We start from the raw sequence: 25,404 nt of genomic DNA on the forward strand, positions 1-25,404 counted from the left end.
AAGTGACATTCTAGTTGGGTGAAAATGTCAGTTTAAATATAATATTTTAAAATTTAAAAAAATACGGAAATCTACCTGTAATTATAACTTGCACCCTTGCCATGCATTGCACATCACTAATGACTTCTGAAATTACATTATTGATGACATTAGGGTACATGGCGGGGTGCGAGTTGTGTTTAATTATAATAACTTCAACTGGGATATTTCAGTTTTTTGTTTTTTTTTAATGTCTAAAATGTTACGTTTAAACTGACATTTTCACCTAACTAAAACGTCACTTTAACCTTTGTTTTTTTTTGGTCGGGCCTAGCATTGCAGCGCATGTGCTGCTTGCTCTGTGAGGCATATTGTAGTAGGGTTAGATGTGGAAGTGCCGTGGAAGCCCTGCTCATATTTTTCATTGGCTGGTGGCATTGTCGTTGGTAAACACTGGCTTCCGATTCAATGTGAGGCTTCTTATTCCCTCCTTGTCACTGCTCTGTATCCTTTTGTGACCGCCCATCCGGACTGGATCTTTTACTTGCAGCGTTACACGTCTCCTTCATAAGTCAGTAAGCACTATGTTTTGTCAGTCAGTCTGCTTTGGCAATGGCGGCCGCGTGTTTATTTTTGAATTGCGCTTTCACTTTAACAATAGCTAGCCGCCACCCCGCGAGAGCTGTGTGGGGTGGCAGCTAGTGTTAAACTGAAAGCGTAATGCAAATATAAACAAGCGGCTGCCTTTGCACAATGCCGACAGCCTTTTTAAAAAAAAAAATTATTGAGTATATATGCATCAAATAAGAGACATTGACATACTTCAAATGCTGTTAACAGCTAGTGACAATCAGAAATAAGCAACGCTGTACCATGCTGAAAAAGAAAGATTAATTACAACAATCAATTGGAAGACCCAATCTCCTTAGAGACATAATCCCCTCCACTGCCTTAGCCATGTCATCTATGGTTGAAGTCGGATGGCCAGTGTAGCCTGCATCTGTCAGGTGAAACGCCACTAGGTGCGCCATTGGTCAGGGGGGGTGGGGGCGTCGTGGGGCAGAGGCATCGTCAGGGTCAGTGTCCACCGTGTTCGTCCTTCCAGTCACGAACAGGGCCCAAAAGTTCTTTGGTCTGCTGCGGGGAGGTAACAGCTCACTGTAGTTTTCGGTCTGGGTGCAGCAGAACATCATATCTTTAGACCACTGAGCTATCGTGGGCGTTGGGCTGCGAAGCCAACAAATCGCAACGCATCTCTTAGCTAAAAGTAGAGCCATGTCTACCAGTCGTCGCTGCGCCTTCGGGAGAGGCTTGGAGTACCCCAGCAATGCTAAGAATGGGTCGGGAATCAACTTTAGTTCTGTGATTCGGTTTATTTCGAGAAATACCAGGCCCCAAAAGCGGGCGATCCCCTGACACGTACAGGCCAGGTGGAAGAAATCAGCAATTTGTTCCCCACATCTTTCCCAATGAGGCTCTTTGCGCAGCCCATAACGATATAGACGTTCCGGCGTGTAGTAAACGCTGTTTAGGAATTTAGAATGAACGAGTCTATGCCGCCCATTTAGCGACACACGTTTCGTGCTCATGCAGCAGTAGAGCCATTTATCATCCGTAAGGTCTACCTGCAGGTCATGCTGCCAGGCCAGCCGCGGTTTGGTGTAGACACTTCCCCTAGCCAACATTGTGGTGCAGTAGATCTTAGATACCATCTTAGCAGGTGTTTGCGCTCTAATGACAGCAGTTAGGGCCACAACCTCAGGGGGCTCCGCCATATCCTCCCCTAGCAAGTCCTTGAGAGCATTTTGAAGTCTATGGAATTGGAATTGTGCAAGAGGCGTCGGCTGAACATCCCCCACCATTCATATCTTCCCATGTGCGTGCCTCGCCATCTGTGAAAAGATCCCCTATTGTATGGGCATTTAGCGTCTGTAAAGCGGCCGTGACCCCCCTATCTTTACATGCAGTGAGCCAATGGCACCAGTCAAGTCGGGCCCCCGGGGAATACAATATATTGCCCGCCTGAGTAGCTAGTAAATAATGCCAAGCATGAACGACCGTATTAAGGGAATCCAATATACCAGTGCGTCTATCAGTGGGTGTGAACAGCAGGGCAGGAAGAGGCTTAGGGGCAGCAACTATCGTCTCTATTCGTACATGCGGAATGTCAAACGGTCCATGTATCCAATGATACGCCTGTGAACTTTGAGCAGCGCTATAATATAAATCCAAATCGGAAGCACCCAGTCCCCCCATTGAGTGAGGCAATGTCAATATTTGCCAGGCGACGCATGCCTGCTTGCCCGCCCAAGCCAAGTGTACCATTAGGGACTGAAGACACTTGAAGAATACACGGGGAAGTACCATGGGAATATTCATAAAGAGGAAGAGAAAACGCAGTAGCACAATCATTTTCATAAGGGACACTCTGCCCATTAACGATAAAGGGAGGCGTACCCATTGGTTAATATCCTCTTCTAGCTTGGAAATAGCGACCCCATAGTTCTCCCTGAGTACAACCTCGGAGTCAGTGTGCAATTTGATCCCCAAGTACCGCACCGCCTCCGTAGACCACTGCAGTGGGTATTCAGGCTCGAAGGCCACCGTTGCTGGGGTAAGTGGGAACATGATGGATTTGTTCCAGTTGACTCTCAGGCCAGACAGGGATCCAAAGAGCCCCACCTCTCGCAGGACCGGAGAGAGATTAGCGTCCGGGTTTCTGACATAAAGGAGTGTATCGTCCGCATAGGTGGACACAATAAGACGGTAGTTCGGAAAGCGAATGCCTCTATGGCTGGGATGCTCTCGCAGTGCGTATGCCAAGGGCTCAGTGGTCAGGGCATAGAGAATTGGAGATAGGGGGCAGCCCTGCCTTGTGCCCCATGCCGACCGCTTGTTCTATGTCAGATTCACCTGTTATCTCTATCTCAGTGGCATTCTATTGATCTCTCTCTCTCTTTTTCAGGACCTCTGTTTTTGCCCTTTCTTTGTCTCCCTCAGTTCTTCCCGCCCTCTTTCACTTCACAGATGTATGGTGCTCTGTCTTGGCGGTGCTTTCATTTTCTCTTCCGTTCTTTCTCTGTCTGTCTTTTTCTTTCTCCACCTTGCTTCTTTACCTCCTGACTATCTGTCTCGTTCTCACTCCACGTGACTGCGAGAATCTCCTTTCTCTACATCTCTCCTGTTGCCTCTCTTTCTGTGTGGCTGACTGTCACACTTGCTCCCTCTTTGTCCCGTACCTGCCTTTGTGTGTCCCACTCAGTCTCTCCTCTGACCTGCTCTCCCTTCTCCATCGGTTGACCTTTTTTGCTCCTCTAGGTTTCTTTTTTACACTTCTCCTCTCTTTCGTTGCCATACACTCTCGTTGCCTCGTTTTCTTTCTTCTCTCTGCTGTTCTGTTTCTGCGCACCCGCATTCTTCTCCCAAGTGCCTACTTTTCACATTCTGTCTCTCACGCCTCTTCCCTGTCTCACTGATGGCTGGGCTGACATCTCACTTCAGGGGGAGAACTGCGCGCCGCCCTGTGAGCTCTTTTATGCTGGTCACTCGAGCCAGCCCGGGCCCGTCCCGTGCCAGGGGCGCGCAGGGACCCCCTGGGTTGCCAGCAGGATTCGCAAGACCCCATGCCCCTACAATCTGGCGGTCTTTAGCACGTCCAGATTTTGATTTTAAGAAGCTGTTGATGGAGCTGGGGATTTGGGACTTCTTTTGCCCAATTCTTTAGGGACAGTTTCTTCCAAAGGCGTGTCCCATCAGTTAAGGTTACGATTTTCGGGCAGGCCCAAACCTGGCATTGCCTGCTCCAGTTCCATGTTAACAACCCACCTTTTTGTCGCTCATCTCAAGTCACGCCATTTGCACCGTGGGTGATTTATTTTGCTAAGTGGCCAATGAGTCCTGTCATGTGGAAAGCACCCCCCTCCCCCCCCAATCCATGTCCAAGGGCAGAGCGCCAGTGCTGACATGCATTCCAGAGACTGGGCATGGTTTGAAATGTAGGCTGGGAACAGCCGTACTGTCCAGGATACAGCCCTCACTTTCAGTACTATTGTTCTTCATGACAGCAGCACGACTCGGCGATTTAATCGCTCTCCTCTGATATCTTGTGCAACCTGCAGGACACAAGTTCAAATCCTGTAAAAAAATAATTCTTTGAGTAATTTTAAATGTGTACTAGAAACCCATATCGTGACATAAACCCGTAGCATGAGGTGCTCTGAATATATGGATGAAACAGAGTTTCCACCCTGCACTATACTTCCCGTGGGGTGGGGTGGGGGGGGGGGTGAAGAATGGGGGCTCCTATATGAAACTGGACAGTGTCTTTGGCACTGCCTTCACCAAAGGGGAACACTACCCGGCCGTTTTGTTTGTACACTATAAGGACTTCTCATATTTTAGTGCCAACCATAGTGCCTCCAAAGAAAAGCAAACTGATTGTGTGCCAGCTATGTGGTTAAATGGCAACAAACTCTGTCCGAGCAGGGTGAAACCACAGAAAACAAGTGTACAACTTTAAAAAACTGGGCTAACGTGCACTTGATTCACATATCTTCACATACTTTTCTCATCCACACACAAGCCTAGTGACTCACTCATACGGGCACTGAGGAGATCTCTCCCCACCCAGCCCTTGTCTCGGGCAGGGGCACCCTGACTGTCCCTGAGCAGCAGTGATGCTTCTGATCCTAGAAGTGTCACACGCTTACTTTAGGCAGTGAGCTATGGTGAAAATGAAACCGGTCACGTGAAAGTCAAGGAATAATATCCCCAGATGTACCTCTTGAGTCTACCTATCTGGCTGATCGCACCGACCTCCACATGAGAATACTACAGCGAGAAGCAATGCCCTCTGACTGCCCTGCAGCTTGCTCATGGGGTTGGTAACCTTCAGCGGAGACTGGCTTTGCTCTTCCCACATACTGCCTGCCAAGGAACTGTGAGTTTCAGTGTGGCAACTCTTCCCCATATGGCTGGGTCTGAACTGGGGTGGCGAAGTGAGCTAAAGAACGCTGATGGATTTAACCCAGATCTGTGATTGAGGATGAGTGTCTGGAAAGATTCCACGCTCCGTCCATCATCTCCTTGTGTTTGCTCAACTCTTCCCCCAACCCCAGTCCTGTCACACATAGTGAAGCTTTGCTCCATGACAGAGAACCTCGGGGGACTTTGCCCCCAAGTGGCTCAACAAATTCCTCCTACTTGACTGTCAGCCCTCTGGTGCCCAAATGGTCAGTCCGTGGTGTGAGCAGGAGCGCTGAGAATGCGCTGTTTTAGGGAGGGAGCTGGATTATTTCCTCCCCCGAGAAGCTGCGACTGGTCATGAGTTTGAACAGTTTGCCAAGCTGCTGTAGCTGTTCTCATGGAGTTGGAGGTGAGTCCTTTACAGATGATTGCTCAAGCCAATAATAGGATTCACGATGACTTAAGCACAGCCAGCTAAGAACGGCAATATTGGTTAGTCTGCATTGACAAAATGGCATCTGGAATCCCTAAAAGTACTCAGACCAGGAGTACCACCACCACCACTTCTTCCCCCGTAGCTTCAGTAAATATCCTGCCACAGGACTGTGGAGGGAATCAAATCGGGAGTGAGAGATTCAATGGTACTACAGAAATTACTCCATCTGAGAAATACTCGCCCTTTCTCTGCTTTCCTCGCTCAGTGTAACCTACAGTTCCCTATCAACATCCTTGTCTTCAGAATTATAGCTTGTTTCTGAAGGATTTTTTTTTTTTTTGATAATCAACTTTATTTCATTTTTAGCACAACGATAAATCGGTAGCAAAGCAAACACATCATCGGGACAAATTACAATCACAGTGAGCTGACAGACTCCCATAGCACAGATGAAGTAAGTAAGACCTTTGTATAACAAGATGTATTCCACTCTGAAGGATTTTAAAACAACACTTAGCAGGTGACACATTACACAGTATGCACTGCTCCTATATTAACCATTACATAAGACCTGTAAGTTTTGGTTTCATGTATCAGTCTGTTTCAAGAGTTGTTGGCTTAGGTAGCTTGGATTGGCAAGAGAGTGGCTGCTGCCTTCAACCATGACCTTCGATGAAAAATAAAAGCTTCCCAGGCTCTGGTGGTAAATTGACCTAAATCCTTGAATGAATTGTTTTAGTGCTGCAGATTGAGTCACAACAGAAAAAATGTCACTTGGAGAAACTAAGAGAATCGCATTTTTTTAGACTAATGCAAAAGAATCTTGTGCCATCTTTCCAGCTGGGGCATCTGAGGAGGAACACAGGCAGATTGGCAATATGAGAAAATCTAGGACTTCTGAAAAGAGACCGCGAAGAATACAAGAATGACTGTGTCTATTGTGGAGGAAAAGGGCACCTTTTACACAGCTTCACAAAAAGAAATGAGGAGACTACTATGCTCAATCCTGAATGGTAAACCCAGGTCGATCCATAATAAACCAATGAGCTAGAGAGGTATACAGAGGCTCTCATAATTTGACACAAAAACTTCAAACAGGGTGCTGGGTTAATCCCACAAGACCGGCATACAAACATACAGAAAGTGGACTGGGTTTTGAGGTCTGGTAAATAAGGCAATGGGTTCCCTTAATGGTCTTTATTTGAAACAAGAAATCAATTTTTCTTAAACCACAACGCAAAAGTGGCCAACACATGTTTCACGACACAAGTCGCTTCCTCAGGGCCAAATCCAGTACCGAATGCTATATTGGATTACTTTACTAGACCATGCACTATTCAACCACAGCGCTCATCATGCCATGATGAATTGACAAGAATCCTTTTAACATTCACGAACATTACCTTTCTATCATTAATACGATTTTGTTATTTAAAGCACTAATACATTTATTTGTTATTTTTGTTAATATCCAGACATTCCACTCATTGCAGAACTGGATGTAGTTTATCTCATAAAATAGGAATTTGCATTAACATTCGGCACTGTTACTAGCCCCAAGGAAGCGACTTGTGTGTTGACCAGTTTTGCGTTATGCTTTAAGAAAAAATATATTTCTTGTTTCACAAAAAAGACCTGTAATGGAAACCATTGCCTCATTTGCCACACCTCAAAGCCCAGTCCACTTTGATACATAATAAACAAGCATTTGCAATGCAATAGGTCTCACATTACTGAAAGTTTAAGCTCTTGGTGTTGCATCATTATTCGCAACGCCAATAGCTCAAACTTTCAGTAATGCGAGAACTATTGCATTGCACATGTTTGTGTCTGTCTGTACCTCCCTCCCGCCTTTTTTTTTCTCTCTCGCGATCTCTTTTCTCTCCTTTTCTCTCCTTTTCTCTCCTTCTCCTTGACCCTAGTTTCTAAGACTAAGAGTTTTTATTTTTATTTTGCGTATATCTTTTGTGCAGGTTGAGGAATTTTCAAACCAATCACTTCAGCTGCTGTCTGGAAAGGATTTAGGGTGATTCGTCAAGTGGAGAACAACAAAAAGGGGGTGGGGGTCCAAAACACTTTTTCCGCATGCAATTTCCTATGAGGATTTTAAACACAACTACAGCTCAAATCTCTTAACGGAATTGCACCAAATTTGGCAGAAAGCTAGTTCTTGGTCCATGAAGATCTCTTTTCGTCATGTGGTGCAAATCTGTTCTGTAGTTTTTTGAGTTAAGGGTGGGGAAAAGTAGATATATAGGGACGCAAATCCTCCATGGCTGCAACGGATCTCATGGTGAGATCTGATTAGCTGCCAACATTTCAACCAAGAAGATTTGGCAGCCATCTTGGAAATTCCCAAAAATCCCAAAACTAGGCAGGGTAGGAAAACCCTGACCCCCTAGTCCTGGTGGTGGCCCAAAACATCCTCTTTTTTTTTTTTTTTTTTTTTTTTTTAAATTTATTAAAAATAAAAAATTAAAAAAATTACTAGGTCCCGGGGTGTTAAATTAATGATAATGGGAGGGAGAGGCATGTGTGGCCGGCCTCCCCAAGCCGATTTGGGCCCAGGGGACCCCAACCCCTGGGGCCCAGCCATTAACTAATAGTGGAAGGAAAGCTGCGTGGCCTCCGTCCCAGACAGATTTCAGCCCGATGACCGCCAACCCTGGTGTCCGCCATAGACTAATGGCGGAGGGCTGGCCATGCAGCCCGTCCTCAGGCCATTTTTGGCACCCAGGACCCCAAGCCCTGGAGCCTGGCTGTGCCATCAAAAAAGAGGAGGGCTGCACGGGCCACATCCCAGAGACATTTTTTTTAATTAACAAATATTTATTGATTTGACAGAAAGCACCAACCATACATGAGGACACCATAATAACACAGGAATATATGCAACATTCTTGTTAACCCAACATCCCAGAGACATTAATGGCCCTGGCGACCCCTTACCTTTGTGCCCGGCTCCAGGGACATAGTGGTTTCCTGCCCCTGTTTGCTCTCACTTGGCGGAAGCAATTTAAAGATCCCCGGGGATACTCTGGCTCAATATTGGCCCGGGTAGGGGTGATGCGTGCCCCCGACCTTTGTAATAAGGCACCGTTTTACGAATCTACACAAACCCGTAAAAGGTGCTAGTTTTTGTCTAGTTTTTGCATGGAAAGTTTTATGGTAATCTGTCAAGCTGGGGCCCAGAAAAAAGGGGAGCCTCAAAACGCACAATCCCTATGCATTTTCCATAGATTTCTTTAGGAAGCGCTACAGCAAAAACTGCTGAAAAGAATTGCACCAAATTTGCCATGAAGCTCAATGTTGGTCCGCAGGTTGTGCTTTTTAGGTCGAGCCTAGAGCCAGTCTAGGTCCACGTGGCACCACTCCCTGGGGACAGCTCACTTGCTGTGTCCCAGGGAGCACCCCACCCCAGGATACAGTGTTTTCCCTGCCTGCAGTGGCGTGGAAAGGGAAACTTGTGTTTGTTCCACACTGATGCAGGCAGGAAAATAGGAAAGTATATTGTTCCTGCTTGGAGCTCCCAACATGTTGTTTGTGGGTACACTGGAGCACGCATGTATTTTAAAGGGAATGAGGTCCCCAGGACCATAATAGGCTTGGGGAGGGGCAGGGGCACGTGACCCCCCTCCCCTTTAAAATAAGAACGGTGTTCCTGCATTTTCCATGCTGGTGGACAGCTCTTTTACCAAAGGTACCGAGCACATTTCCTGCCGTTTTTGATGGAACGTTCTTGATATAGAGGAATAGGAGGTCATTTCCACCGTACAAATAAGCACTTACTTCTTATAATTAAGAGGAAGTATCTTTCTTTGGTGGAGATTCAACTTTGTCTATAATCTTGTCATCCTCTCTATGGGCCTCATGTAGGTAGCCCAATACCGGTCGGTAACGGCCGATTTTCGGTAAATATACAGTTACCGACCGGTATTTAGGCTTTTGATATGTAGGGGGATCATTTCTGTATTCGGTAATTTTACCGATTCGGTAAATACCGAATACAGAAATGAGATGTAGGGGAGTGTGTGGTGGGTGTGGGGATTCGTTATTTACCACCAACTGAAAATTGGTGGTAAATGACGAATGTCTCAGTTAAGGTATTATTTGGCCCTTAGATGTGTGCAATGTGGCAGACACACATGCCCTCAGGGCATGTATGTGTGCCACATGTGCACACATGCAGGAATCAGGGGTGCAACAGGGTGTCAATGTGACACCCTGCCACCTTTGATTGAGCTCCCCCCATTACCGATTCGGTATTTACCGATTCGGTAATGGTAACTGGCTTCCCATTGATTCCTTTGGGCCTCCTGGCCCATAGGAATCAATGAGATACAGGTTACCATTACCGAATCGGTAAATACAGATTCTAAAATACCGACACTTACCGAAGAATCGGTATTTTTTTACCTACATTACATTTACCGATTTCATAAATACCGAATCGGTAAAATTCGGTATTTAAGAATCGGTAAATGTAATTTACCTACATAAGGCCCTATATGAGGATTAATTTTGTCACCGATTTCTGTATGAAGATGCTTGAGGAACCATCACATTACCAAATATACATATAAACAAGGCCACAGGAGACATTATCTCGTGGTCCTTTATGCAGGTGTAGTGTAGAATATGCACTAGACGTTCACCCAATGAGGTAGCACTTACTAATTAACCAGTAGAATGTATTCCAGGTGGGTAGACATTTTGTGCAAAACTAAGGTCCATACAGAATTCATTTTGTCACGGATTTCTGTATGAAGACGCATTAAGAACAATCGCATCCGCAAAATTACATGTACCCAAGGTCATTGGAGACATTGCCTCGTGGTCCTTTATGCAGCTGTAGTGTAGAGTGTGCACTAGACAATATACATCACTCATGACCTGTTTAATGACCTCTCTCAAGACATCGCAAATGACAGCATGGATAAAATCACTGATAACATCATCCAAGCATCTTTCGTATACATTACTCTATAAGCTAGCATGGCATTAGAGGCCTCAAAGTAAAACTGCTCGCAATAATATGAATCGTCATTAATGCCATCACAAACACCACCACTCCCCTAGATGTAGCTAGCAAGTGTGATGTGCAACATTGACCCTATAGCATACACTTGACAGCCTAGTTCACATTAACAATCAACCACAGATATATGGGAAACCCTTATTGCACACAGTGGGTCAATATGTATACAACTGTTCGGAGAAAGCCAAGTTTATCAAGATACTCAACACCTGTTCCAAAATTAATGCCCTACTATGGACAGCTTTTGTGTCTCAAACCCCTCAGTCATCAAACCGAAATCGATAAATGAAGTTGATATGATCGGAAAAATGGGTTCTGTAATCGTGTTTACCCTATGGGGAGTTTACTCTATACCACACTGTTTGTAGACAGTTGACTTATGAGAAATTCACCACAGAGTAGTAAAGTATTTGGTAAGAACAATGTGCACTTTATGCAGCACTTAAAAAAAATAAAAAACACTCTTTGTTTAAAATAAACCAGGGTTTGAAGGTGCTAAAATCATACTACCTGCAGCCATCATACTGAGGTGAAATAGCCCAACTTCTGAGTCAAAACAAGCACATGTACACAGGTTAGTTTGTTATGAAGAAATTGTCATGCTACGACAGTTCTGTCCAATAACTCACAACTGCTACTATGTAGTATGTTTGCTCTGTTGACAACTTTTTCTGCAGAACCAAGAAACCTGTGTGAAACATACTGGAAACTAGTTCTCAACTTTCATCTGCACACAGCGTTACTCTTCAATGCAAAGATTTATAATGTGTGCATTACCTCTTCACACCTATACTGCATTGGGAGCATGTGCTTTTTTGTAAACACTTACACCAATTAGCTGGACACAGGCTATACACAATTAGATACACATATGCAAGTTACCCACCCCTATGTAAACTATTAAACAAACTAACATACTCATTGTATGAAGGGTCCGCAGCAATGCCGTGATTGGCTCGCTGCTACCTGATAGAAAAGTTGCGGATGCCATTTTGGGAATTGAAACATGGTTCCCAGGGGGGAAATAAAATTTAAAAAGGTATAAGGGGGTCAGGATCGAGGTATCCTGACCGACATGGGATTGATATAGAAGTCTGTGAGGGACCCAAAATTATTTTTTGGGGTAGTGTGCAATGATCCATCACGGTGCTCAAGAGTGGCCCCTATGTGAATCCGCCGCGAATCCAGACCCCAATTAAGAGCAAATAAATCACCCGCTCGCACACCCGCTCGCACACCCACACAGCCACTCGCACACCCACACAGCCACTCGCACACCCACACAGCCACTCGCACACCCACACGTACACTTACCCAGAGACCCTGAGAACCACTCATTCACACACCCATGTACACACCCACGCAAACACTCATACATGTTCAACTTCTCACACACCCACTCAGACACCCACAAAACCACTCACACAGCCGCTCACAGACCCACACAGCCAGTCATTCACACACCCACACACACACCTACATACCCACCCACAGCCATTAAGTCACCCACACAACCACTCACACACACACACACACACAACCAACCACTCACCACCCACATAACCGCTCTCACACCCACCCTCACATCCACTCACATACCCAGGTTACAGGGACGTTCTAGTTTGGAAATGGCATTAAAAAACGATCAAAATTCACCGAAATTAACCAACTGTTACAGGGACATAGTTGGGTTCAGGTTTTACATACATAAAACCATAGAAATTCTGAAGATATAATTCTCCCAAGTAACTAGAACTTGCACCCTCAACATGCTAATTACTCCACAAATTATATCACTCATCACATCTTCTATGACATTATTGATAATATCACTGCAACATTTGCGGCGTAATTATTGGTGAGAAGACTGTGCATGGTGGGGGTGTGAGTTATAGTTACCTTGGAGCACGAGTTAAAAGTTGGAGCTACCTAGTACCTTGGTACCCCGCGAACCCAAAATTCTAAAATACTTAATTCTGATTGGCAACAGGTGTTTTTCTTCCATAAGCCATTTCGGTACCCTGGATGCTGAAATGGATCCCCTGTACAGAAACTATGTTAGAATATGTTGCGGAAGCCCTTCCAGGCCTTGGAGACTCCCAGACTCCTGCAAAAAATAATTGATTGGGCACATAAGAAGACTGAGCGTGAACACCCTGACCCAAGACCTATACTGGGGGGCGGAGGGGTTAGGGAGGGAGGGGGATCCCACCATGTTTACAGATTTGTTTTCTTTTTCTAAATAAAAAGCCGAAACATTTGTGTAAACTGCTGCACCAGTGCCTGGTGCTGCGGTACCTAGCGAGGTCCCAGTTTGGTTCAGTGATACTACTGCGGGACCCAGCGAAACATCCCACCACCCCTGTTCAACCAGTGTGGATCAGCAGTATGACCTCGGTTGTCACTCAGCAATCTTTTTCTCCATGTCTGAGGCAACGTGGTGTAACTACATCCACCCCTTCCTTGGGCAAGACAAGTGGACTTCAGTCCTTCTTGATTAACAGTGAGTTAGGATCTGTCTGTCCGCCCTCCCTCCCTCCGCAGCCAGCCCTATGTGCCTTTTTCTTGATCTTTTGCCTCAAAATCTGATGGTCAGACTGAAATCTGGACAAATCTAGACTGTGTTGGAGTCCTGTATATGTCATTGCCATGTTCATGTTTCTAGGCAGCCAAACTGTTTAGCAGGGTCCTGTCTACCCATTCTGAATCAGGTCTGGGTTACAAGCCCTAATCTAGTGACATGATGTTGGGACAGAAATGTCCCCTGCATGGTAAGTGGGTGTGCACTCTTGCCTTGAGTGCCTGAATGAATTTGTTATTAGTATCCTGACTTTTATATTTGCCCTGGCGTTGCACTAATCTTGCGTGTGTGAAGAGGCCTAGGTCAGTTCAAGGTCTAGAAGCTGTTTTGTGACCTTGAAGTGTGCACCAAATCTTCCTTGAACTACTGTCCTTGCCTTGGGTGCATCATATAAAGCTGAAGTGGCAGCATTGCAACGTATGTGGATCCATAGTCTTACTAAACGTTACTCTGTGTCAAGGAGAGGTGTGCCTATTAGCTCCTGTCATGTAAAGCTTAACTGTTATGTGAAACCCAGAACCTTGTGGTGGCATGCTTTGTGCATGCATGTGGGTAGTGAATGTGTAGCACATGGATGGTAGTAGGACTGTTTTTGTTGTGTGAGTCTGAGTACTGGGCCAATGGAATCTGTCTTGAAAGCCCCTGGTTAAGCATAACACTAGTTGAAGTATGAGGACTGTATCCCCGAGACATTGGAAGTATATTGCCTATATACCTGTGGCTGGGTCGTGGAGACGTAGACACTGCAGTGAGGGTAGATGGAGGCAAGGCCACCTTTAGAAATTGGCTGAGGGCCCTGTTTGTAAGGGGTTGCTAATAAGTAATTCCTAAGCACTACCATTTGGTAGGGGTAATGGGCGGGAATGCATTTTTTGTTGTTCAAGGTGAAGGAGTTTCTATGGAGAGCCTGCCTTTTTGGCTGTCTTATTACTGCTTCAGGAAGGTTGATGGCAGCCAGGTGCAGAGAACTCGCACTTTATAGTGGCCATGTTTTGGATACTGTTACTTCAAGCCAGCCCCATTGCCATCTGTTGTGAGAAGCATCACTTGGCACAAAGACTTTGTCTGAAAATGACATCTGAAAGAAAAGAAGCCCCAAACTGGTTATTAAACCTCGACTGTGGTTCCACATCTCCTGCATGGAAAATGTCTATAAAAATGGGATCCAAACCTCCCCATTTTTTTCCAATTCCAAATTTTTTTTGACGAAGGAAGAGAGTGCTTTACAGAGTCCTGGGAGACCTGTTATGTAACCAGGGCTGTTGTATTCCTGACAGCCAGCATGATCCTGGCATGAAAAATGCACCAAAAAGGGGACTATCGCAGAGAGTACAATTAGAAGTGGTTTGTGGTGTGAAGGGGTCCCGCTGGTTTCTCTGAACCGTTCCTGTATAAGGTGCATTAGAACTTTACAACACCAAGTACTACCATGTCGCCTGGCAATCTACTGCATCCTCAAGAGACTTGTGCTGATACTACCACCATCGGGAAGTGAAGCCACATCCCTGCAGAACCTGTAAGGCCTAATCGACCCAAAGGCCACAACTGGTGAATCTGAGCTTCTCTCTACAACAGGCCATAGAGGACATGTGGTGCTACGCAGACCTACCCTGTTGACTGCATCCTTTGATCTCTGTTCCGACACTGAGCTGGTGCTGCAGGACCCGCAGATTAGGAGCCACTCCTGCAAGCCCTGGATAGTGAACCACACCTCTAGGACTGCAATGATCACCAGCAGATAAACGCAGGGCTTAACCTGCACAAGAGACTAATACATTTAGATAAGTCTGTTTCATAGGCTTGAGATACTTGCTACTTAAACACATAGGGTGAAAAACATAGAACAGAGTTGTGCAAGTGACCATGTTGCGTGTGCATCTGTGCCTAATCGATGTCTATGCTAGCAGTGTGTTGGGGACAGTAACTTTGGGATACCAGTGGCAATAGAATACCGGAAAGGATGGTGTAGCGCCTCACTGGTAAATGTAACTTTAGTTACAATATTGCATTGCTTTCCTATTAAACTGTGCAGTATTGAGTTTTACTCTGAGAGTAAAGTACTTTCTTTTACATAAGAGTAGCACTTGGCTGGACCGTACGTTATGGTGTATGGGTGACTGTTGATCCACTCTCTTGTCCTCCACTCTACCTCCCAGAGAAGCCATGGAGTGGTCTCCGTTACAAACCTGAGAGTGGAGAAATGGTTGATCTTGGCCCAGTTTGAAGAGTCATTGTAAATCAGACCCCAGGATGCCAGTGGTAAACGACCTCCACTGCCACAGCTAGGACTGAGTAGCCCATTTCAGCCTTGTGCACCTCCCTCTCCCAGAGTGGGATCTGACATGATGTGTCATCGACTTATTGTGATCCTGGAAACCCAAAACACCTCATTTCTCTGACTCCAGGCTATCTCCTGACATGATTGATGAGCTACAGCAAAGCCTAGTACAGTCTGCCCGCCATACGTTAAGTCCATGCTTGCCTAGTCAGGCATTGGGTCTCCAAGACCAGAACCATTGCACTCTTTTAAAAGTAATCCTCCATATTCTAAAGTCGTTCCATTGGACAAGCATTCTCAGTGACTCTACCCACACACCTGCTCTTGTTCCAACAAAACAGGAGCCCACTTTGCATATCCATATTTATGATTGGCTACCTATGTGATCACATTTGTATAGCTACTTTGAGAATTGCTTGAAGATTGTATCTTTTCATGGGCATGCCCTGATTCCTCCTTCCTACTTTATCACTGAGCGCTAAAAGAACACGATGTGCATGGGTATGGACGTGCACCATGCAAGTCCATTTGGGTCTTTTACATATAAAATCTTGACTTGGCATAAAAACATACAATGCACACAAATTCGTTATCCATAATTTTAACAAAATATCTCCATCTCTAGGCCTTCTCAGTCATCTGTTGAAACATCAGCTATGAAATAAGAAATACTTTAGTCTTGTTGTGGGATTCATCTCTCCACAAAATGCCTAATAGGTCAAGATAATTGCACCAGTTTATAGACTGATGGGTGCCCGAAGTTCTCAAAAGTCTTTTTCCGCTCACCTACATCTGCAAAAAAAAAAAATGAGAAGCAGAGGCTATCGCACGTTTGATAACCGATGATCCTGTGAAGGTCAAGAGAACCGAATATCATTCTCACTGATTTGTTTTGAAAAAGGGACACTTGCCATCATGACGCTCTTTTAGTACCTGATTATTTATGTAATTGTGTTGCACAAATCTAAGACTGAATATTACAAATCGGAGAAGCTTGAAGAGAGTGAGAAAACGAGAGACGTTAAACATTGTTTTATTCTCAACAAACGTCTGTTTTTCCAGAAGGATAGCAGGTTGGTGATGAGCCTTGTAATAGCCAGAAGATGGTTCCAGAGTCTGTGTTTAACACAAGAAGGGCTGGTTCAATGTCTTGTATTTTTTCCTGATCAACATGTTCAGTATTAGGTCATAATTATTTCTAGTGTCTCTAATTTCTAGTCTAGTTTAGTTTAAGCTTCTGGTTTCTGGGAAACCTGACATGGTGGATTGTGTGGGTGCTACATGCCTATTTGCAGTGTCTTTGCGCTTCCAGGGGTATAAGGTTTTTTAGGATCTATATGGTAGTATCTGATTTCATAGCCCCTGTACAAAACAAGCGACTATTTGAACAGTAGACTTGAGACCTGCTTTGCTTGCTTTGGGATGTGAACATAGCGTAGCATTACCGCCCTTTAGTTGTGATTGAAAAGAACCATTTCTTGAGCAACACTCCTACAGTCTGTAGGAGCGTGAAAGAGATGACTTTGTTGATTTTGTAAATCTAATCGGTCATAATTTAGCTTTTGGTGAATGTTTAGACCAAGCCATTTGGAGAGTGGGACCAGTGCAGGGGAGAGATCAAATGGTGAATGCGCTCTGTTATACTTAAACTAGAGGTGCAGACTGCTAACTCGCTCCTTCCTAATATTCCCCTTCCTCCTCTCCTTCATGTTGACACAGAAATAATTGATGAAAATGCAGAAACGGCTGTAATCTGTGGCAAAGGAGGTAGCCCTGCAAACAAAGGGATCCCCTTCACGCTTCTCTGCTGTAGATAGCAGGGCAGGCAGTGCACATTATCTTGGCCCTTCACTCTTCAACCTGTGACTTCTAAATTAATTGTTCTTACTGGTGTTGTTGCTTATGGTACTCCAGAGTATCTGGAAAGACTAATTATTTATTTATATGGGAGATTTATAAAGCACTGGATGTCACCTGTGATCTCTCTGATACTTCAATGACTTATCTATACTTCTGATCGCTTCTGTGTTAAACAGAAAATCCTACCAACTTGTGACAGGAAGCTGCTATCCTTTTCTCTAATTCTGGTATCCAGAGTCTTTCCAAAGGTCTTAAACCTACCTCTGACACTCAAGATCTGCATTTACAGTCAAGCCCCATACCTGAATGATTGCTCTGTGATGCAGAGCCTCTGATGTAGGCATTCAGACTGATTATCTGAAAGTACAGTTCTGGCATGTCATGTGTGGTGTGTACATTTGTAAATGTTAGTCTGTTTGCCACAATGGCTGGGCTGTAGCCTAATGATTTATTTTATTTAGTGGTTCATCTCATCTTGGGAAGGATGTTTGAAAATGCACTTAAATCTGGACTTTTGTCTCCTGCATTACTGGTGATAGTTACTTGCTTTTCTAGATGTTTAGTAAAACCGCATGGGTGTTTTGAATAGATGTTTGCATGATGATTCTTGGCTTACATGTTTTGGCATAGCTCTGCCTACTGAGACCACAGCTTATACAACTCTGTTTTACAGAATCTTCAGTGCTGAACAACTCTGCTCGTCTTTCGTTTCCCTTGGTCACTGACCATAGTCCTAGGTGGAGCTCATTGGGAACTCCCTCTTCCTCCTGTCTTTACCTTGCTTCGAATTCTGCCATTCATGTCCCCTTCTTTCCTCCCTGCATGTGCCAATCGCTGTGACCCAGATGCTTCTTTCTGTTTGCTCATACCACCCCTTTGTTTACTGCCTTATTCCTCCTCCTTTGTGTCCTCCTTGAGGCTTTCTGCATGCCCTCAAACGCCAAAGTCCCAGCTAACTATACCTTGCACCTAACACCCACTCTGTTTTACAAACATTTTGCTCCCCATAACTCCTAGCAGTGCCTGTGCTTAAATCACGTGCCCCCAGTAGATCTGTTCATTAACACCTGCACTCTCGTGCTTACCCTTCTTTTGTAGCCCAGCATTACTGGTTTGTCAGAGGTGCTGTTTGGCAGCATCAGTCGTCTCCCTTTCAGGCTCCTATACCCCCCTGTACCTGCTGCACTATCTTGGAGACCTCCTCAGGATACATTGCTAGAGTTAAATGACTGTGACTCCTGTCCAGAATGGCTTTTCATTCCCTTTTATGACACCCTCTTTCTACTCCTTTGCTTCATGTACCCATCTTCAGCTGTCTGTTCTAGGCCCCAGCGGACCTGCTCCTTGCAAGCGAGCTCCTGCTCCTCTGCCGGTTACATTTATTTCTTGATGAGCACATCTACCAGATGTAGTGTACATATTTTGCAAGGGTATATATATTCAAACCTTCAGTTAATGGATCACTCTGTTGGTTATAAGAGGTGGGTGGGAGTCAAAGACAATATTTTGTATGGATATGTTTAGTGCACTTTTTTAAATGATGACTTAGCAGTGTTGGATCTCCATGACAGTGTTTTCATACACAGACATATGCATCAGTTAGCTGTCCCATAAGTGTATTCCTAGTAATTCAAAAAGCCAGAATCTTGCAAAGGCACAGGTGGAGCCTAGGGACTGAGAGGAGGTTGAGATTGGCAGAGGTTGGGGTGCAAGATGAAGTGTTGCTTCTGATGGACTGAGAGGGGCATGGAGCACTGGCACCTTTCAGTGTTCTGAAGACCAGTGTGAGGAATTTGTATTGGGCTTTGTGAAGAGAGTACTGGTAGTGAAATGAATTTGCTTTTCAAGGGAGAAAACGTAATACAGTAGTCTAGTTTACTCGCCACAGTAATGTACATTTGGGGTTCTGGGATGTTCAAGGGGAAGTGGGTTCATAATTATTTGTTATGTTCAGTATTTGAAGCATAATGACTGAGGTGATGAAATGCATCTTAATTGAAGGAGTTGAACAGAATGGAGGTTTATTTTGCTAGTTTAGGGGAATTCAGGAGGGATAGATGAGGCATATGTGGGCGTAGTGGGCCGGGACTTAAACCTATAAATTGACCGAAGTGACATCCCATGTTGGATAGCCTGATGGAGTTGGTGATTGTGGGTTCAACATGAGGGAGTGACTAACAAGGGTACCTCTGTTATCAGCATATAAATGGTAAGAAAAGCAGAAAGAAGAAATAATGTCACTCAGTGGTGCGGTGTAAAAGAGAAAGGGATTTGAACTGGGGACAGATCCCTGGGGGAATCCAACAAAGAAAGAGCTGGGTGAAGATGGAAAGAATCACCAGGAGAAGGAGACATTGTGGTTGGATATGCAAGAGGTAAAAAGTACCATAGCTGAATCGGTCAAGCTCAAGAAGGTAAGATTATAATTATGGTTTGGTGATTGACCGTGTTGAATGCTGCAGATACCCCAAACGGATATAGGTAGATGAGCGGTGATTGTAATGGGCAGCAGTGAGGAAGTTAGATACGTGGGCAAAGATTGTCTGAGTAGAGTGAAGGTGACACAAGCAATATTGTAGCAGAACTGTATGTGAAAGCTATTGGTGTCATGCTGTTTTGTAACAGTAGAAATTCATTGATGTAGTTTCCTTGGATATTCCCAGTGGTTGCCAATTTTTGGGTATTTTTCCATAACCAGTGAGTGGTGGTGTTGAAGTGCACCTGTTGGATGTGTGTGTGCCAAATTTGAAAAGCCTTTTGGAAAAAAAAAAAGTGAAGTTTGAGAGAGATATTTTTTTCGCAACATCAAATGGAGCATGAGAATGCTGAAAGTTTAATTGTACTTTTAAAGGGACAGTAAGCACAGATGTGCTGGAAGCTAGCTGCATTTAGTTAGTTGTGCGTATCTCATCCAGGTTCAGGGGTGATTGTGGGCAGCTGAAACCCGTCTTTGGCTGAGGCCATGAATATAGCAAATGGTGTTTAGAAAGGAGATATATGTCAGCAGATTGGACAGGGATCAGGAATGTGTGTAGTGGCTAGGAAAGGATGAGATGTGAAGAACAGTTAGTGTACGCTAAATGGTATTTTAGCTGTCACTATGCAAAGGTATGTTGGAAATTGGTGTATAATAAAGTAAGTTCACTGGTTAAAGGTATTGCTGAAGAGTGCAATGGGGAATAAGGTGGTGTTGCAGATAGCAAGAGTGCAAAAGCATTGATTTGGACTCGCGTGATCGTTCCCCTACGTGTCATATTGTATTTGGAGGGCAAATGGTTAATACTATGATCGACATGTAACTAATGTTGAGATTAACAAATGTGGAAGTGTTGGTGGGCAGTATGCTACAGCAGGTTTTGGTGATAGGGTAACGACCGCAAAGCTCAATGTGACAGAACCTGGGTGTTTTGGATGTCACAACTCTGACCCTCTACTGTGTTCCCACTCTTTGTATTAGTTATGTTTTAGGCTACTTTCATACCTCTCCTCCCCTTAATTGTTTAGGCCTTGAACTATTCAAGAACAGAGCACTGATGACCATTGCTAATCACATCATTTGAGCCTTAGAACGTGCTTATTCTTCTCTCGAGTCGTCCAAATAATGTGGCAGGCATAGTTGTTCACTTGTTAACTGTAGAGACCGGCACAGTTTCATACACATATATTGTCTTTGTCACTATCTGCAAGGTTCTTGCTTAGAATCCTGCCAGTGTTTAGTTATGAAGGATTTATCCGTTGATCACAGCGAAGGAGCCCATAGAAAGACCTGAGGCGAGTGAGACTGAGATCTGGAGATTTAACAGAACAGGGGCGCAATGTCAAAATACAAAGGAAAGGGGCTCTTAGGTGAAAGAGGTAGAAGAATGTGGGGCTCCGTAATGAAGGTGTGGAGGCCCATTTTCTTGCTTAGTAATTTACTGAGTTCTCTCCTCTCCTTCAGAGGATGCTGCAGTTAGTGGGCGGGGGGGGGGGGGGGGGGGTGTATGACACTACCTCCTTGAGTAGCCGGAAGTATGTCTGTAGTGTAAATGGACTAGGGTGACAGGCTTTGCAGATGAGTATGGAACTGGCATGAATGTTTTAGTGTAGTGGGTCGGTGCTTGAGTAGCAGAGTAGACTGGCTTTTGGGAGGTTCCTGAAAGGGGAAGGGGTTGAAATCTAAGGGACCCAAGGGCTAGACAAGCTTGTGCTGTACGGACTCAAGTCACCAGGGTCCGTTTGTCCCTTGGTCCTTAAGCTCCTGAAACCTCTTTAGGTCTCGCCTGACCCAGCGCATGCGCTGGTCTGGTGAGACTTTTAGTAAGGGCTTCAAAAAATTCTACCATGGCCGGCCTACAGCTTGCGTGCATGTGCGCGGGCGTGCGCTTATGAGCAGAGGCGCCATATGACTTTCCTCGTCATGCTCATTAAGCGCATCGCTCGCCGCGCTTGATCGCGATCACTTTCGCGGCCGCTTTGCTATTCTCAGTGAGCCAGCGAGATGGAGAAAGTCTGTACAAAGCACAGTGTGAAATGCACAATAAACATCAGTGCCACATGGGATGATAAAGTTGTGCGTATCAGCGAAATAATGCAAGACTGCACAATGCGTTCATTAAAATGCACACAAGCTGTGCGCATCGGCGTAATCATGCATAAGGAACCGTGTCAAAAATACAATAAACATCAGTGTCAGCGCAATCATGTAGAACCACATGATGCACTCTTTAAAGTGTACATAAGCCATGCGCATCGGCATAACACTAATCAAGGAAATCCCAGCACAGAGTAATGGTTTTGATCGGTGTCAGATGGGATGATAAAGCCGCGTGTATTGGCGAAATCATGTAGAACAGCACGACGCGCCCTTTAAAGTACACATAAGCTGTGTGCATCAGCGGAACACAAAACAGGAAAACCAACCACCGAGTAATGATTGTGAAGGACGTTGCTATGCCAAATGGTAAACACAACCAATGTGCAGACGTCATGAAACGTGACACTGCACGTAAAGGATCCGCTAGAGGCAGTGTGAAACGCACATGAACCCCAAATGTTACAATACAGGAACAGCGCGATCCCAACTAAGAAATGGTAGTACATACGTCCGACAACAAGAAACCCCACCGGAACGATTTTATCAAACAGTACTTGCAGTTATGAATGCTTGGTCCATGATACCAGCACATTTGCACATCGAGGGTCCTATGGCAGCTCTGCAAATCATCGCCAAATAGAAGTGTAGTAACGCCCACAGGAAACAGCCACACAATATGGTAGTAGGAGAAACTTAGTTTATTCATAGGCAGAGCTGCAGTGAAACACAGCAAACAAGCTGTCGATCCTCCGCCAACTGACATGGAATAATCTACCAATGTACATTATATCATTCTACATTCTGACAAGAGGTCCCGGTCCCAGCGGAAGGTTACACTGGAACCATAGACCGAAGCTGTCAGAAGCTACTCACTTGTCTATTCAACACCCTCCTGTACCTACAAGCAACACTCTCTAATGCTCGACTTGTACCAATAACCTTATGCAGGTAGCCATAGACCACATCCACTGGAAAGTAAAACCTACTCTACCCTACCCTTAGTTGCATCCCAGAGTGACAAGCAGAACCAGGTTATTTGGCTACTTCGCAGCCACTTTTAGGCCATATCCTGATAAAAAGGCCAGCTCTGTAAGAGAAAACAAAAAGCAAAAGATCAGTGAGACTAAATCTAGGCTGTCAACATTGACAGCTGTTAATTTGCTAAACCAAGCAAGTGACCATTCACCAAAAGATGAATGTACAAATCTGGTGTCTGGGTTAAGCCTCATTTCCAGCCAGTGGGATGGCAAGGAGGCATATAATGGAAGTTGGCCTAGCCTGTCAGGACGTAACCCAGGACATTTCAGGTCACTCACCATAGTGGAAACCACATATCCCAGTGCTCTCAGGACAGTCATGCACATGGCCAAAGACTACATTTGCCTCTGCCATTACTAGCCCATGCCAAGCGTGGGCAGTCTTCTCGTGAGGAAGAGTCTCTTGGGGAATCATTGCGTTTCAACAAAGTCACACCAGTTGTCTTGTTTAGTTGTGCATTAATGTTTGCCGCTGTGTAGCTGACTGTACACCGTAAGAGCACACATATATCTTTCAGCAGTTTATCTGCTGTCTCCGAGCCTAATTGTACGATCTTTTGTCTCACATATACGATTGTACGCCCTTAGTTAATTAAATCACACGCTGTGGTTAGCTTTTGCTTTGTGGTACGCCAGTTACTTTCTTTTTTTTGTTTTTATTTATACTTATATGTGGTGTACCCCTAACATCTAATGCACCACCTGATATGCCTTTATCTAGCAACATACTTTTACAGAACACACCTGTGCCATACAAACCTGTTTACTGGTTAGGAGGCAAATTCCTTAGGCTAATCTTCAGCACCATCTTTTCAGCCTCGTCAATTAGACGCTATGGTTCGTATACCACATGCTGCGCTTTTACCTGTCCCCTTAAAAGCTTCCATTACAATTGCGAGCAGGAAAAAAACAGCCAGGCTGGAAAGCAGCTTCTGTGCATGTGCCTGTTCTATTTGATGTTTTGCATTTACAACCTTCTAGGAGCGACCCAATATTTGCAGTCCCGTAAAGGTTGTTGCAAATCTACAATACTGTTTAAATAAAACATATTTTAAAAAGACAGTAGTACCTATATACTAATGTGCTCCTTATTTTACTTTTAAATATGAATTGTACCGAAATACGTTTTGCACTTAAACACAAGAGTTCGCAGTACTTTTTCTAATACATAGGTTAGTTAATGGCTTCTTGCACAAAAAAAATCCGGTTTGTCCCTCATCAACTGTTGCATGGCTAAACGCTTATAAGGTACAAAGTTTAGCCTTGCAACAGCTGAGGTTGTTGCACCAAGGATATTGTGCTGCAAAACTAAATACTTATAAGGTCCCAAAAGCGAGACCTATTGGCTATGCCAATGCTTGTTACAGCTTAGTACAGAGTTGGAGATGAAGGGGATCCTTTAAGAACCTGTTGGTCTTCAGTGTAGTAATTAAGCGCACCTGGTAGATTACTGCATAGGGAACTAGCGCAGGCTGGTGTTATATGGTACAGGTTGGACCCTACTTCCATATTCAGGTTTTGGGTCTTCTTCATATCTCTCTCACACAGCCTGCTAGGTAGAACAGTTTCTCGCAATTGTAGCACATGTTTGCTTGAACAATCTGTTGTGGTCCAGAGAAGGGTTGGACTCATCACACCTGCTCATATAACCATGCTGTTGTGGAAACATAATCAAACACTGTAGGCACCTATGGAAAGATTATTGGTGTCCCTGCCCCAAGGCTTTGAGATGAGACCTAGGACCTCGTCTCAGAGCGATGGCATGCCCCCTGAGCCTGTGATGAATGGTGAGATGGATGTGTGTTTTTGTTATTTGTACATCTGTTTCCATAGAGTATCTCCTTTAGCATGAAGATGTCCTCTTCTGTGCCCCTGCTGTACCAAGGCCCGCTTTTGCTGTGGCAATAAAGGCCAGAGATTGGCAGATACTCTATGGCATTGAATATTTTATTCCGTAATGCAAGTGGGGTTCCAGAGTATGGAAAACCAGGGGCAAACACTAAAAGTTTAACCAATATGTTTTGTTAATGATTGGGTATTTATGGTTTGGGACTGCTCTGAGGCATTCATCACACCGCACATAGGGCATGATACTGCTTACAAGAGCTACGATTGCCATACTTTAATATTTTGTCAATGTAAACATTCACATAAGGGCCTGTTTGATCTGTGCGAGTGACCATGGAAACGTTTGAAATCAAACTGTATTGTGCCTAGTTTAATCTTTCTGCGTTTCATCTGCCTTACTAGACCAGTTGAGTGCTCCTATACAAAACCAAAAGGTTAATATTTCAGGAATTTATGATTTTTAACATTAGACCTATCCCATAACTGTTATAACGTTTGCTATCTTAGAATTGTGAGTCTTCCAACCATTATATTAAAAAATAATCAATATTCCAGAGTTTCAGTTTACGTTTGGATTCAAGTCCAGAAGGTTCACCGAAGAAAGTTCTTGCCACACCGCGTCCTCCAAAGCAATCAAAACTGGACATTGGAGATTGGGAGTTAGAAGGTAAGTGGTTGGTGTACATGAACAGTCCCCAATTGTAAGCAGTGGTGCAGCATTTGTTGTTTGAAGCACATTATCTAAACTTCCAGGTCAGTTTCAAGGGAAAAAGCTATCTAGTCCGTTTCAGGTTTGTTCCAGTTAA

General features: G+C 44.5%; 1 protein-coding gene across 4 annotated transcripts in view; it reads left to right on the forward strand.

Annotated features, from left to right (window-relative positions):
• ESCO1 (establishment of sister chromatid cohesion N-acetyltransferase 1) overlaps positions 1 to 25,404 on the forward strand; it is a 226,426-nt gene that overhangs the window by 52,032 nt on the left and 148,990 nt on the right. For all 4 annotated transcript variants that reach the window (XM_085605782.1, XM_085605786.1, XM_085605784.1 and 1 more), the window contains one exon: positions 25,154 to 25,265. In XM_085605782.1, coding sequence (XP_085461908.1) covers positions 25,154 to 25,265 — 112 coding nt within the window. The remainder of the gene's footprint in view (positions 1 to 25,153; positions 25,266 to 25,404) is intronic.

Source organism: Triturus cristatus, chromosome 5_1, assembly GCF_964204655.1.
Source record: "Triturus cristatus chromosome 5_1, aTriCri1.1, whole genome shotgun sequence".
Taxonomy (NCBI): Eukaryota; Metazoa; Chordata; class Amphibia; order Caudata; family Salamandridae; genus Triturus; species Triturus cristatus.